Source organism: Triticum aestivum, chromosome 7A (assembly GCF_018294505.1).
Source record: "Triticum aestivum cultivar Chinese Spring chromosome 7A, IWGSC CS RefSeq v2.1, whole genome shotgun sequence".
NCBI lineage: Eukaryota > Viridiplantae > Streptophyta > Magnoliopsida > Poales > Poaceae > Triticum > Triticum aestivum.
In genome coordinates this window covers 10,535,419-10,549,500 of record NC_057812.1, presented here as the reverse complement: position 1 = coordinate 10,549,500, position 14,082 = coordinate 10,535,419, and the positions used below count along the sequence as shown (strand labels likewise).

General features: G+C 42.9%; 1 protein-coding gene across 2 annotated transcripts in view; it reads left to right on the top strand.

Annotated features, from left to right (window-relative positions):
- Positions 1-5,353, top strand: part of LOC123150002 (uncharacterized) — a 6,087-nt gene extending 734 nt beyond the window's left edge. Inside the window, exons 2-11 of one of the 2 annotated variants that reach the window (XM_044569801.1) lie at positions 364-418; positions 533-833; positions 1,294-1,452; positions 1,914-1,955; positions 2,057-2,119; positions 3,347-3,439; positions 3,539-3,682; positions 4,143-4,250; positions 4,793-4,844; positions 4,938-5,353. In XM_044569801.1, the coding sequence (XP_044425736.1) occupies positions 732-833; positions 1,294-1,452; positions 1,914-1,955; positions 2,057-2,119; positions 3,347-3,439; positions 3,539-3,682; positions 4,143-4,250; positions 4,793-4,844; positions 4,938-4,975 (801 nt within the window). In that variant the 5' untranslated portion in view covers positions 364-418; positions 533-731 and the 3' untranslated portion in view covers positions 4,976-5,353. Of the gene's footprint in view, positions 1-363; positions 419-482; positions 834-1,293; positions 1,453-1,913; positions 1,956-2,056; positions 2,120-3,346; positions 3,440-3,538; positions 3,683-4,142; positions 4,251-4,792; positions 4,845-4,937 lie in introns of both variants that reach the window. The other variant, XM_044569800.1, reaches the window with a different exon arrangement.
- Positions 5,354-14,082: the final 8,729 nt, after the last annotated feature.

Genomic DNA, 14,082 nt, shown 5'->3' with positions numbered 1-14,082 from the left:
CCCCCTGCTTCTCCCCGTCTGTGCGTATCCTGCCTGCACGCTGCCTGTTTGTGATTTGTTCTAGCAAGTATCTGTTCATGAGAAATAAGCTCTCTAGGATTCACTGGACCAGCAAGTGTTTGTTGTCCTAGCATGTTTATTTCGAGCAATTTGTGATTCATGCTGTTGGATGAACCAGTACCCGCGCCGGCACTCGCTTATCCTCTTCCATGTCCATACACCATTTATCTTGGTTCTATGTTACAGCTGCTGCAAGCAATTTACTAATGTGGCTCTCTGTCCAGTTCTGTTTCTCTTGTAAAAATAAATCCCCTCTGGCTCCGGTGTGCAGCAAGTTGATTTTTCAGTCTGTGTATTGTGCAGATTAGCCAGGCGTTGTAAGCTGAATTGGCCGGTCCAATTCAACGCGGAGCCGAGTGTATGTTGAAACCTCTCGTTCTCACCAGTGCTATTTTGGGTATCCTCTCATTTCGCGTTAGCAGCTGTCGATGAGGAGTTGCTATTCTTCTTCTTCTCTCTGTGGGATTTCTAGAGCGGCGTGGAGGCACGCGGTGGCCGGCACCCTGACTCTGAGCGGCATCCGCCACCAGCACCAGCACGGTCTGCGCTACCTGCCCCTCAGGCCTCCCGTGCCGCCCATTGCCCTTGGCCTCGCTGAGCGCTTCTTCTCTTCCTCCTCGCCCAAGCGCTCCACCAAGAGATCCGCCGCGAAGAAGGCCACGCCGCCACCGATGGACTCTGCCGGCGGCGACCCGTTCTATGTCATCCGCAAGGGGGATGTCATCGGTATCTACAAGAACCTCGCTGACTGCCAAGCTCAAGTCAGCAATTCGGTAAGGAGTTCTTTTTTAAAAAATCTTTGTTTTACCTTCTCCTTACTTCTGAACTTGTTACCCTAAGCATTCAGTCTATTAGGTTATCTGCATTAAACATCTCACCTGAAGAAAATGTTAGCACCTGCTCACCTGCCAATTTTTTCAATGAATGTAGCATCCTGAGGAGACATATCTACACTTGACAACTGTACCACTAAGTGCTTCCTATAATAACTAGAAAGGATGGATAACGTAACACTTCACATAAATCCTCAGCTGTAATCATGCATCTCATAGTATTGCTAATATCATTGTTGCGCTAGAGACTGCATCTCATAGGATTGCTAAAACCACTGTGTTCTTTCTTGCGGTGCTGCAAGGTTCATCTGTCTGTTACTGATAAGGTGATACTCAATGAAAAAAAAAGTTATTATTACTATTTCAGTAGACATTTCTTATGTGAAAATTATCGTGGTAGGTCTGCGATCCTTCTGTGACTGTGTACAAAGGCTATTCTCTGCGTAAAGACACCGAGGAGTATCTCGCTGCGCGCGGGCTAAAGAATGCTCTGTATTCCATTAATGCAGCAGATGCAAGAGATGAATTGTTTGATGATCTGGCTCCCTGCCCTTTCCAGGTAAAAATTTGTTGTGCAATTGTAGTTTCCAACTATTTCCCCTGAGATTATGTCTATAACATGCCAGTGCAGTATAGATTTATTCATCCCTTTCCGCTTACCTATGGAAGCTACCATATGCTCTGTGTTCTACTGTATTTTGCAAACGCTTTGCAATGTGTGGCGTCATTGACGCTACGACTTATAACCAAACTTGTGGTTTATGTGCTTGTTGGTTGTATAGGCATGGTATTAATCTTGATAGAAAGGGCCACCACTAAAATTTAATTTTGTGATCTCTATATACTATATATGCCCATGATAGCCCATAATTCCAGGGCATTAGTTTCTCTGGTACATAGTTCCAAAGCTACCTTGACAGTTGAGCTGATCTTTCTGTTATATCCTCAAAGGTGGTTGCATTACTAGCGCATTTTCCCATAAACTCTCATATATTTTTATTGTGTCACCTTTTGTTTCAGCAACCTGATGGAACCTCTACTTTGAAAAGGCCACAGGAGACGGTGAGTAGAGATCTTTTTCTCACTCCAAGCTAAGTGTGAATAAATGCTTGTCAAAAAGTTTTCACATCTCATGTACTCACACCAATAATTATTTGCTGAAGGAAACCGGACCATCAAAGAAGCATCCCAAAGTCGCTGAACAGGAGCCATTACCTGATAGTCATGTGAGTATGGATACCATGTTCTAACATAAACTGCATGAATACGGTGATACTGGACACTATGGTACTGTGATACGTTAGTTTTAAAAAAACACAGATATGGAGTATACGGACACCGCAACATGTGCAGTATAGAACAGCCTAGCAACAAAGCATCAACTTGCTGCGAGTTTCCAGATTGAAGCTTGCTTCAATAGCCGATGACACCCTTCTCTTCCTCCCACTGATTCCATCGGTTGGCAGTGGAATATCGAGAGACATGTTAGGAGCCATTGCATCAGCCCTGTCTTGTTCATCTTTGAGCTAAATTAGACCATCAACATTCACCTTTGGACATGTCTTGACACCATAATTTGACCACTTCAAGAGATGTGCTTTCACTCTTGAGTACCTCCCATTAACTTCACGGTTACAGATCCTACATACGAGATTTGTATTCCCTCCTTGGCCTCATCTGGTCTTCTTGATCTTCTGAGCATACCTCTAGAGTGGCGACTCTCACATCTTCATTTGGATGAATCACACGAGCATCATTCAGCATTTGGACTGCACTGACCCCTCCACTGCCTGCATTTGAATTTGAGCTTCCAGTTCCAATTCCAGAACCAGAACCTCTAGTGGCGCTGGCCATTGCTGAACTTAAGAGGAGAAGAAGAAATGAGTGGAGTGCAGCACCTCGAAAAGAGGGGGGAAAGGGGAAACAGGCCTGGCCGCTAGAGGGAGCTGCGGTGGCACACAGATCGGGTAGTGCTCAGATCGAATGATGGAGCAACAGCGGCCTGGAGCTCTCCTTCTCTGGTGCGGTGGCACTCAGAACACGGGTGGGAGCAGTGGTGCACCGGCGGCAGCCGGCCTTCCTTGCATATGTGCTGTATAACGGCGGGGCGGAGCTCAGGTCAGGATGGGGGCAGAATTAGGTGAGAAAAAGGGAGGGGGTTGTTGTGGGTATAGATAGATGGGTTAGGATTTTCCCATGTCCGGCTGGTATCGGGGGGTGTCCCACCTGTATCTGAATTAGTTTAGACAATAGAAAATAGGGGGATACATACGGGAAACTCCCAATATGTCGTTTTCCTGCCATATCTGGGCAATTTAGGTTCTAACTACTAACAAGCCCTCTTTCTATGTTTTATTTTGTCATTATGATTTTGATATTAATATGCATATTTGCAACTTATCTTCACTGAGGAAATGTTGACTTATTCTCATCACTGAACCTCGTCTTTAAAGCTGTCCTGCATTCTTGAATTTGATGGTGCTTGCAAAGGAAATCCCGGGAAATCAGGCGCCGGTGTAGTAGTAAGGCGGTCAGATGGATCTGTGGTATGTACGCCAACTGTTTCTGAGCTGGTTTGTTTTCTTAGTGTTTTGTTACCAGTACCACAACTAGCTGATGACGACTATCTTCTACTTTAACCATAGATTGCTCAACTACGTGAGGGTTTGGGTATTGCAACGAATAACGCTGCTGAATATCGTGCATTGCTCCTGGGGTTGAGATATGCTGCTAAGAAGGGATTCAAGTATGTTCGTGCTCAAGGCGATTCTAAGCTTGTCTGTAACCAGGTCTGGTTTGTACCCTCACTACTTTGCAGCCTTCATGTTCTACCATGGAACTGTCAATAGATAACTGCTTGATGTGCAGTTTGTGCTTACTCTTTGCAGTCCACCAAAACAATAGACTTGTGGTCAAATTAAAATAGATCAAATGACTTTTGTTTTTATTTTGTACGTTCTTTCTCCTTTAATTTAATTTGATCATCATGGTCCTCTGTTTATCCTCACCAAGGGAAAGTTTTATGCTACATCTATTATAACATTTACAGGTTATAATATAAGGTGTACCACAGTCTATTATTTTATTTTGGGCAAGAAATAATTGTATTAAGGCCTTGATGTTAGGGCATACAAAATCTGGTAAAACGTAATCAGAGCACTTTGATGAGTTTCTCCAGTAGCTGGAAGCTTTATTAGCGTTCAATTTTGTTTCTTTCACATAAATAACACACTGAACTTTCTGGAGCAGGTCCAAGATCTCTGGCGTGTTAGGAATGATAATATGGCTGACTTGTGCAAGAAAGTCAAGGAGCTGAAGGGAAATTTTCTTGAGTTTCAAATCAACCATGTGTTGAGGGTAGGTATCATATCTTTTCAGTGCCATCTGATATGGTTCAAACTTGTATCAGCCAGCTTGGGGGATCTGTTATATGAATGATTGGCAAACATAGTACATACTTGTGCTCTTGTACAAAAGCCTTCACGTGACTGAATGCCTTGAAAAAAAGATACCAGGTGGCATGGATTGGTGCTAGTTTTACTTTTGTTTTTGTCAAAAAACAAGACCATTTTTGCTCCCTTGTTCCTTCTTAGGTCGCTCGCCCCAGACTCTTGTCTCAGGGAGGCTTGTCTCGGGGAGGCAGGCTTATCGTTATCCTCTTGTGTTTGTGGTGCGTTTGTAGACCTTTTTGTTCGCTGGGTGTGGTCTGTGTATGTTTGGGGGGTTAATTTGATAAATGCCACTCCAAATCTGGTGATTTTGAGAAATGCAGATAACCCATGTTTGGGAGGGACTGCCCTTGCCTCGCCCTTTGTATTATTATTCTCTCTTAATGAAATGGCTGAAGTTGAGCAGCTACCAGCTAAAGCGCCTGACGCTTCCACTTATTTGGTATGCAGGAATTTAATTCGGATGCTGATGCCCAAGCTAACTTTGCTGTTGAACTTCCTGGTATGGAATCGTACTCTGAATCTATCTTGTGAACTGTTATAGTATTTATCTACATACGTGTAAATAACACCTGATGCCTTGCTCTCTCTACAGTTGGTGAAATTCAAGAGCAGTCAAACTTCACATGCTAGTGGCTGTGCTTCAGAGTAGTTTGCAGCGCCTTTTTTCTTGCTCATTTCACATTGACAGAAACAAGAATTCATTGTCGAGCATGCAGTTGGTACGTAATTTGCAGTTGATCCGTAAGCGTGGTTACGACCTGGAGTCAGAGATAGTGGGGTAAGCAGAGGAAACAGTGTGTAGATTTTTGGATGAGCAGCTTCAGTAGCCTGGCACTAGTGTTTAGCTTATACTGATATTATGCGGACTGCATACAACATCAGAGATACTATTTTGTAGCATAGTTAAATTGGTATTGCCTCTCGGAGAAGGGAAAAAAAGATGTTACTGCTGCAATTTGTCTGTCTTTTAACGCTGTTCAGAGTCGCAATGGAAGCATATTTCTTGCATGGGTGTTCTTTTTTCTTTTTATTGCAACAAAGAGGTGCAAATTTGTTCTGATATATAATTCGCATGGAGCAAAAGATAAAAGGGTTTATTCACAAGAAAAACAGTTGATGTAAGTTTGTTTTAACAAGCAGGTAAGATGTGAAGGTAAACAAAAATTGGTTGACAGTGGGTTTCAACCTGTTGGAACCAAGGAGTGCAAATTTGTCTAAACCTGTTTTTTAACGTAGAAAAAGAAAAGGGGAAAAAAGGATTGATAAGTGGTAAAAGTGTATATGACTATAAAAAGAGGTAAAAGAAATACTCAGCCATATCAACCTGATATGCGGATTCATTTTCATACGAAATCATTTGCACAATGTATATACACTAGTTTTTTTTACCGTATTGTTCAGCATTTGCCAGGGTTAAGGGAATACATTTGATGCAAAAAAAGGGTTAAGGGAATACATTACATGCGTAGAGCTACAATCTTGGTGGGCCTCATCCAGCCCAGAATCTGGACCGAACCTAATGGAAAGTTTCCAAGAGAATGGCCAACTCTGTTCTATTATCAATAAGAACGCTCTAAAACTACCATTAATCTGTTGAATATATGAGCAACTTTCCATATGATTAATTCATGAATACGGTAGGTGTGGCGTCTAGCCCGGGTACAACAATAACCAAACAGCCCGGGTTCGTAATTTCACGGATATCAATGCTGGTGCGCGTGTTTACAACATGTAGCAGAAACACATGCATATCCACCAGGAAGTTTTCTTCTTCTTTTCTGCAAAAAAGGACCTAGATCTATTATAAAGGTTCCTAAAAAGTACAAGGCATCTTAAACATAATAAAGATTTACAAGCCATTGACCAATTATTTAGAAAAAAAGTTTGACATCTATAACTACCAAATTTGTATCATTGGATCCATTAGAAAAGTATTTTCCATATTTAATTTATTTTGTATTATGGATGATCATATTTCCTTCTATATTCTTTGGCAAATGTACATATGTTTGATTTTAAAAAATATAGATACACCTTGTATTCTAGAACGGAAGCAGCATAAAAAAGTATTTGGCACATGAGACTATTAGCGGTCCCTAGTTCATAAGATTATGTGGATACATATACTTTCATTTGTATACCATTCAATTGATGACTATGTTTCACAAGTTATGGATCTAGGAATGCTAACCCCGAGCTCGGGATCTGAATCACCGAGTCAGATAAACCCACTTTGAGATGCAAAGATATCATCATGTATTAGTCTCAGGTACAATGTATATGTCATATCCAAGACTTGAGGTCTTCGCATGTAATCGGGATGTGGACCGACTTACTTAGTGTTTATTAAATGCTACTCTGTAACTATATAGTTATAAAGGTAGCTTTTGGTTTAGTCGTAAAACATGTCGTGAGACATGGTCGGCCAAGATAGGATTTGCCGCTCTGGCTCTGAGAGATATTCTCTGGGCGCTCTCGATTGATCAAATTTGGAAAACATGACCATGCGACTTGGGTTAAGAAGAGATGTCGAGCTACCAACAAGGATGACAAGTACTTGCCTTAGCTTGACAACATACATAGTGAAGAAAAATAATGTTGCATATGACCATTGTTAAGTTTCGTCGATGCATACTTGGGAGTTGGCACATTCTACTATGAGTCACTACCATTATGCCAGATGAGAAGTCACATGGTCTATCCAGACAACCATCTAGTAGGACTAATGCTGGGACCTTGGGCCAGTCTATTTTGGCATGACACAAGGTCTGAAGACGAGGCATGACCCATTGCACAACATGACCCGATGTATGATGAACTGAGCCAGCACGACCCGAGGAACGAGGTCCTAGGCCGTGTCTGGCCGAGAAAATGGGCATGGCACAACATGATTAGACGAGTTAGCACGGGCACGACCTGACATGAAACATAACCCGATAAAAACTAACAAATGAACACATGCAAGATGGTCAAAACTAACACAGAAAATTACAACATGTCCCCACCACTAACCATATCTCTCTCTTCAAGTCTCCATGGATGATGCAAAACAGACACTAGTAAATCCCTGAGTTAGCCAATGGCGCCGCAGCGTTCACGGTGTCCACCAACCGGATGAGCACTCGAGAATCCACCCCTCATTCACATATACATCCTCCTTCCTTAGTAACTGCTACAGTTGCCGGTAGATCCTACTTTCTCTCAACTACAACCGAGGTCACCAGCAGAATATCCAGCTCGCGGTGATGGCCGAACGACAGAAACTGATGGCAACCTGACATGGTAAGACCCGACGACGGCCTGCCATGCTGCATGTCGTGCTTCGACGCTCGGTGAAACATCCATGCAACGCCGACATGGCAAGATGGGTTAGTCGGAGTATCTGCTCCGAGCCCAACATGACCCGAAGTACGAGAGCTCTGCTGGGCTGGCGCGACCTGGCCAAGCCCTTGCATTATGTAGGACTCCATAATCACATATTTATACTAAACATTTTTTTGACAATTTATTATCATAAAATTTGACTAGTATTTACATTATGCAACAATACTTGCCACATATCTGCATTGATGAGATTTTAAAAATTAAAAATTATTGGCACACACAAACTTCTATCTTTATAAATGCAACAAGAACAATAAGATACTATTTTATTGGAAATTATGTTAATTTTTTGTATTATAGTTGAAGATGTTTTGTGAAGTAAATCTAGTTGATAAAAATCTGAATAAAGCACAAAAAAGACAAAATCACATGCATCCATCAGTTGAATAATTTTTTCAATTTATTTAGAGATAACAAAAGATGTAGAGATAAAAAAGAAAAAAAATCATGCATGTCCCCTCCGGCAGCCGTGCGGCTGTTGAAGCAGACGCCGCCCACCCCAGACGGGCTTTCTGTCACCATCAGTGCTCCGATTCACCGCCGACCGGTTTCTTCCACCTCACACGTAATGTGTTCAACAAAATTTCCAAAGGTAAAAAATCCTGCAGACTAGGAGTTTTACCCTCGATGATAAATAATTTTCTTTGGAAAAAAATTGTTTAGAGTGGGAGCAATGTGCTGAAAAACCAGGAAAGTGTGTGTCAGTTCACTACTAACTCGAAGTTTGGTAAAGATTAGTTCCATTCCTAAATGGAAGTCAATAAGCTACCTGCGTACACAAATGGCACCAAATTAGGCTTAAAAGTTTACCTTGAATATTTGGAGGGGATAAACCATGCATCTGGCACAATTCAGAGACTTCGGATCTATGTCCACAGTGGGTGGTGGCAACACATGACTCCACTTTATAGCCGTTCTCTCGGTAGTGGTGTTCTTCTCCATTGGTTTGGCACCTCTAGGTTTACTTGTTCGACATAGTAGCAAGTGGCAAGTATAGAATTTTGACAATATTCAATTTAGAAAAATCAATTTAAAATTTAACGGCCCGCAAATTGTTCATTAAATCAGAATTAAGCCTCGTTATCTCTCTGATCTGATTAGACAAACCAATTCACCAAACCAAACAGTTTAAAAAGTGGGCAAAAAATTGATTGATTTTTTGACATAAATTTGCTGGCCTAAGCGGAGACTTCAGTCTACAGTCAATGTCGGTCGCGCGCAGCGTTTACACCGTTGACTGTCTCGCACCTATTCAGCTGTTAGATGGATGCTCGTGATGCTAACTACTGTCTACCAAGCTGCGACCAACAATGCCATAAACAATGGTGAACCAACACGATACAACTCGACGGCGGCCTGGCATTTTGCGTGCCGTGTTTCGATGTTCGGCGAGGCATTCATGCAGTGTCGTCATGTCACGATGGGTTAGTTGGACAGTCTGGCCCGAGCCCGACATGGCTCGAAGCACGAGACTTGTGTTGTCCTAGGCTAATCCGGCGAAGACTCTGCATTAAGTAGGATACCATAATCACATATTTATACTAATATTTTTTATTTTCTACACCTTATTAGCACGAAATTTGACTAGTATTTACATTATGTTTATCAATACTTACTACATATCTGCATCGGCAATATTTTAGAAGAGTAAGATATTATTTTATTTGGAAATTGTGTTAATTTTCGTGTTATAGTTTAGGATGTTTCATGAAATGAATCTGGTTTATCCAATTCTAAATAAAGCACAAAAAATGACAAAACCACATGCATCCATCTATGGAGTAATTTGTTCAATTTATTTAGAGATAACAAAAGATGTAGTTTGCATGGCTTTTGCACACGCGGTGTGCTAGACATTGTACATGTATCATAGTATGTTTAGATGTTTTTTTGTGGCTGTTTCATATATAATATCTTGCTAGAGGATTCTATGATGCACGAGTCTAAGCAGTATATTGTAATTATTTCATCTCTTATTCGAGTATTAGCCCGGTTAATAGTTTGGTTCACACATTTTCATGCAAAAAAGTTATTTTTATATGAACAAATGAGTAACAAATACATGGTGGAATAAAAGTTGTCCCCTTTCAAAATGAAAACCCCCTCAAGGAAGCAGATATTAGTGGACGAATTATTGTACACACAAGAACCAAAATTGCATGTCTTGGTAGGTATGCGGCAACCATATCATCAGTGTTTTAGACGTTAGGTTTAGCATAGACGAGAAATTAAGGTAATCCGGTCAAATCAAAATGCATTTCCAAGAAGGCGTTAATGCGCAAAATATCTAATAAACTGTATACATGAATCATTTCCAAACCCCCTGAGAAGCAGTATAAAAGATGGGAAAAAAGACATGATATTGCTTTTTTTTTTGAGGAAAAAAGTCATGATATTGCTAAAATCTTAGCAGGACGGGAAGTTAGACTAAAAAGCTAGTATAGGAAAAAAAAACTCTTCTCAAGTACCCCTTCATATATTCAGATTCACCCCTCTATCTACTTCATGTAATCTATTTCCTGGTGTGTGTGTGTGTGTGTATATCTCCACTTCTTGTTCTTGGTGTAGGGAAGAGGAGGTTGAGCAGCAGCCTGGGCACCTCCGCGTGCACCGCCGCCGGGAACCCCATTGATCAGCTGATCTGGATCGTTGGAGAAGAATATGTGAGGTAGAAAGGTAGCGATTTCCTTGGCAGTCTTGCAGCTCTGGAATGGCACACGGAGGTCTGGAAAGGCCTAGAAGAAGCTAGCTAGCTAGCTAGAGAGCTTGCGGGCCGGGTGGAAGGAGGTATGAGAAGAAGAGAAGAATCGAGCAGCTAGTGGTACGTAGCTAGCTGCAGGACGGGGGTTGCAGGATGGCGACCGAGATGTACAGTCGACAGACAGAAAGTACTACGTGCTTTCTTAATTAACAACTAGGTCTTAGTCGACTTAGATTTAACCAAGTCGATTTTTACACGAGTCTTATTGTAAGATCTCATCGATATTGCATCGAACGAAGTCTCAGTCGTCTTAGCAAGATTAATTGACTAACTAACTGGTGAGGCGTGACAATATGAGTCGGCGATTGAGATTAGTGGCGAATGATGATCGACCATCGTGCGTGTGTCGAGAACTTGGGACAGGCAGAGGCAGGTCAGGTGCGCCCGTCGATCGCTGCCGGTTCGGCTCTCAGCTGCATGCGCGCCCTCCAGCTAGCGTAGCGAAAATCACGGCCGCCGGCCCGCCGGGAAAGACAAGAGTGGACAAGTCATGCACGTGGCTGGAAACGGAAGCAATCACAGATAGATTGGCACCGGCCGAATTTGTTAGCTGGCTGGGATCAACCGACGCATCACAAGCACGATCTCGATCTTGTCGCGTACGTAGACATGCATGCATGCAGGCATGCATCTCGTGATATATGGATGCGTTCCACTAGAGGAAAATCACGTGTTGCCGACGTAAGCCCAGTGTAAATTTTTATATGTAACTGTAGGCTGAGTATCTGGATGAGCAGCTTCAGTAGGCACTAGTGTTTAGCTTATATAACGATATTATGCGGACTACATACAACGTCAGAGATACTATTTTGTAGCATAGTTAAATTGGTATTGCCTCTCGGGGAAGGGAAAGAAAGATGTTACTGCTGCAATTTGTCCGTTTTTTAACGATGTTCAGAGTCGCAGTGGAAGCATATTTCTTGCAGGGATGCTCTTTTTTCTTTGTATTGCAACAAAGAGGTGCAAATTTGTTCTGATAATTCGCACGGAGCGAAAGAGAAAAGGGTTTATTCACGGGAAAAACAGTTGATGTAAGTTAGTTTTAACAAGCAGGTAAGATGTGAAGGTAAACAAAAATTGGTTGACAGTGGGTTTCAGCCATTTGGAATCAAGGAGTGCAAATTTGTCTAAACCTGTTTTTTAACGTACAAAAAGAAAAGGGGCGAAAAGGTTGGTAAGTGGTAAAAGTATATGGCTGTAAAAAAAGAGGTAAAAGAAATACTCAGCCATATCAACTTGATGTATGGAATCATTTTCAAATGAAATCATTTGCACAATGTATATACACTAGTTTATTTTCTTTTACCATGTTGTTCAGCATTTTCCAGGGTTAAGGGAATACATTTGATGCAAAAAAAAGGGTTAAGGGAATACATTACATGCGTAGAGCTACAATCTTGGTGGGCCTCATCCAGCCCAGGATCTGGACCGAACCTAATGAGACAACGGTGCATTCGCCGATCTTATAAAGTTTCCAAGAGAATGGCCAACTCTGTTCTATTATCAATAAGAACGCTCTAAAACTACCATTAATCTGTTGAATATATGAGCAACTTTCCATATGATTAATACAGAATAATGTAAGGATTTTTATTATATGTATTTGCCACATAGATTTTGAACACTTTTGACACTGAGATGTTTAATAATTTCTGAATACAACGTGTGCATGTCACATACATATTCCGAACTATATATGTAAGTGTGATTTCAATACATGTGTGATTAGTATATTATACGCGTGTAAGCGTTCTGATAGTGTGCGTGGTGATTTTTGGATGAGTAAAAATCAGTGGCGATTCTACCGTCCGGGCACCCTGGGCACGTGCCCGGGCTCGAGCGCTGCAAATTTTACGAGCAGCCGGATTACAACCTATGATGTACAATCCAAAATACAACAACTTCGTGATGAATTGGCCTGTTTGGGCATCGTTTTTTTGCCTTTGGGGCTTACCCCTGTCAAACCAGTACGCCATAGGCAGGCCCATCCCTTAATTTTCTTATATGGGCCACAATAGATAGTCAGTTAGTTGCATCGCTAGCCTCGCCGGTTCGTCTGTGCGGCACGACTTGCCCTAGCAACTCCACGGTTGGAGGCGGCGGTCGGTAAGGTGGACTGGCGGAGGCATGGCGACCGGCAACACCGCAAGAGATGGTGCACGGCCGGGCCTTCAATCAGGCTATGACCCCAGCGAGCAATGGCCGGGATCAAACCCCCCCAGATTCCACTCCGGCACCGGCGCATGTGTTGGAAATATGCCCTAGAGGCAATAATAAAAGCATTATTATTATATTTCCTTGTTCATGATAATTGTCTTTATTCATGCTATAATTGTGTTATCCGGAAATCGTAATACATGTGTGAATAGCAGACACCAACATGTCCCTAGTGAGCCTCTAGTTGACTAGCTCGTTGATCAACAGATAGTCATGGTTTCCTGACTATGGACACTGGATGTCATTGATAACGAGATCACATCATTGGGAGAATGATGTGATGGACAAGACCCAATCCTAAACATAGCACAAGATCGTATAGTTCGTTTGCTAGAGTTTTCCAATGTCAAGTATCTTTTCCTTAGACCATGAGATCGTGTAACTCCCGGATACCGTAGGAGTGCTTTGGGTATGCCAAACGTCACAACGTAACTGGGTGACTATAAAGGTAGACTACGGGTATCTCCGAAAGTGTCTGTTGGGTGACATGGATCAAGACTGGGATTTGTCACTCCGTATGACGGAGAGGTATCACTGGGCCCACTCGGTAATGCATCATCATAATGAGCTCAGAGTGACCAAGTGTCTGGTCACGGGATCATGCATTACGGTACGAGTAAAGTGACTTGCCGGTAACGAGATTGAACGAGGTATTGGGATACCGACGATCGAATCTCGGGCAAGTAACATATCGATAGACAAAGGGAATAGCGTACGGGATTGATTAAAAACTCGACATCGTGGTTCATCCAATGAGATCATCGTGGAGCATGTGGGAGCCAACACGGGTATCCAGATCCCACTGTTGGTTATTGACCGGAGAGTCGTCTCGGTCATGTCTGCTTGTCTCCCGAACCCGTAGGGTCTACACACTTAAGGTTCGGTGACGCTAGGGTTATGAAGATATGTATATGCAGAAACCCGAATGTTGTTCGGAGTCCCGGATGAGATCCCGGACGTCACGAGGAGTTCCGGAATGGTCCGGAGGTAAAGAATTATATATAGGAAGTGCTATTTCGGGCATCGGGACAAGTTTCGGGGTTATCGGTATTGTACCGGGACCACCGGAAGGGTCCCGGGGGTCCACCGGGTGGGGCCACCTGTCCCGGGGGCCACATGGGCTGTAGGGGGTGCGCCTTGGCCTAGATGGGCCAAGGGCACCAGCCCCTATAGGCCCATGCGCCTAGGGTTTCCACCATGGAAGAGTCCATGTGGTGGAAGGCACCCCTAGGTGCCTTGGGGGGGAGGGAAACCTCCCCTTGGCCGCCGCCCCCCCTAGTAGATCTCATCTACTAGGGCCGGCGCCCCCCTGGCACCCCTATATATAGTGGGGGGGAGAGGAGGGATTTCAGACCAGCCCCTGGCGCCTCCATCT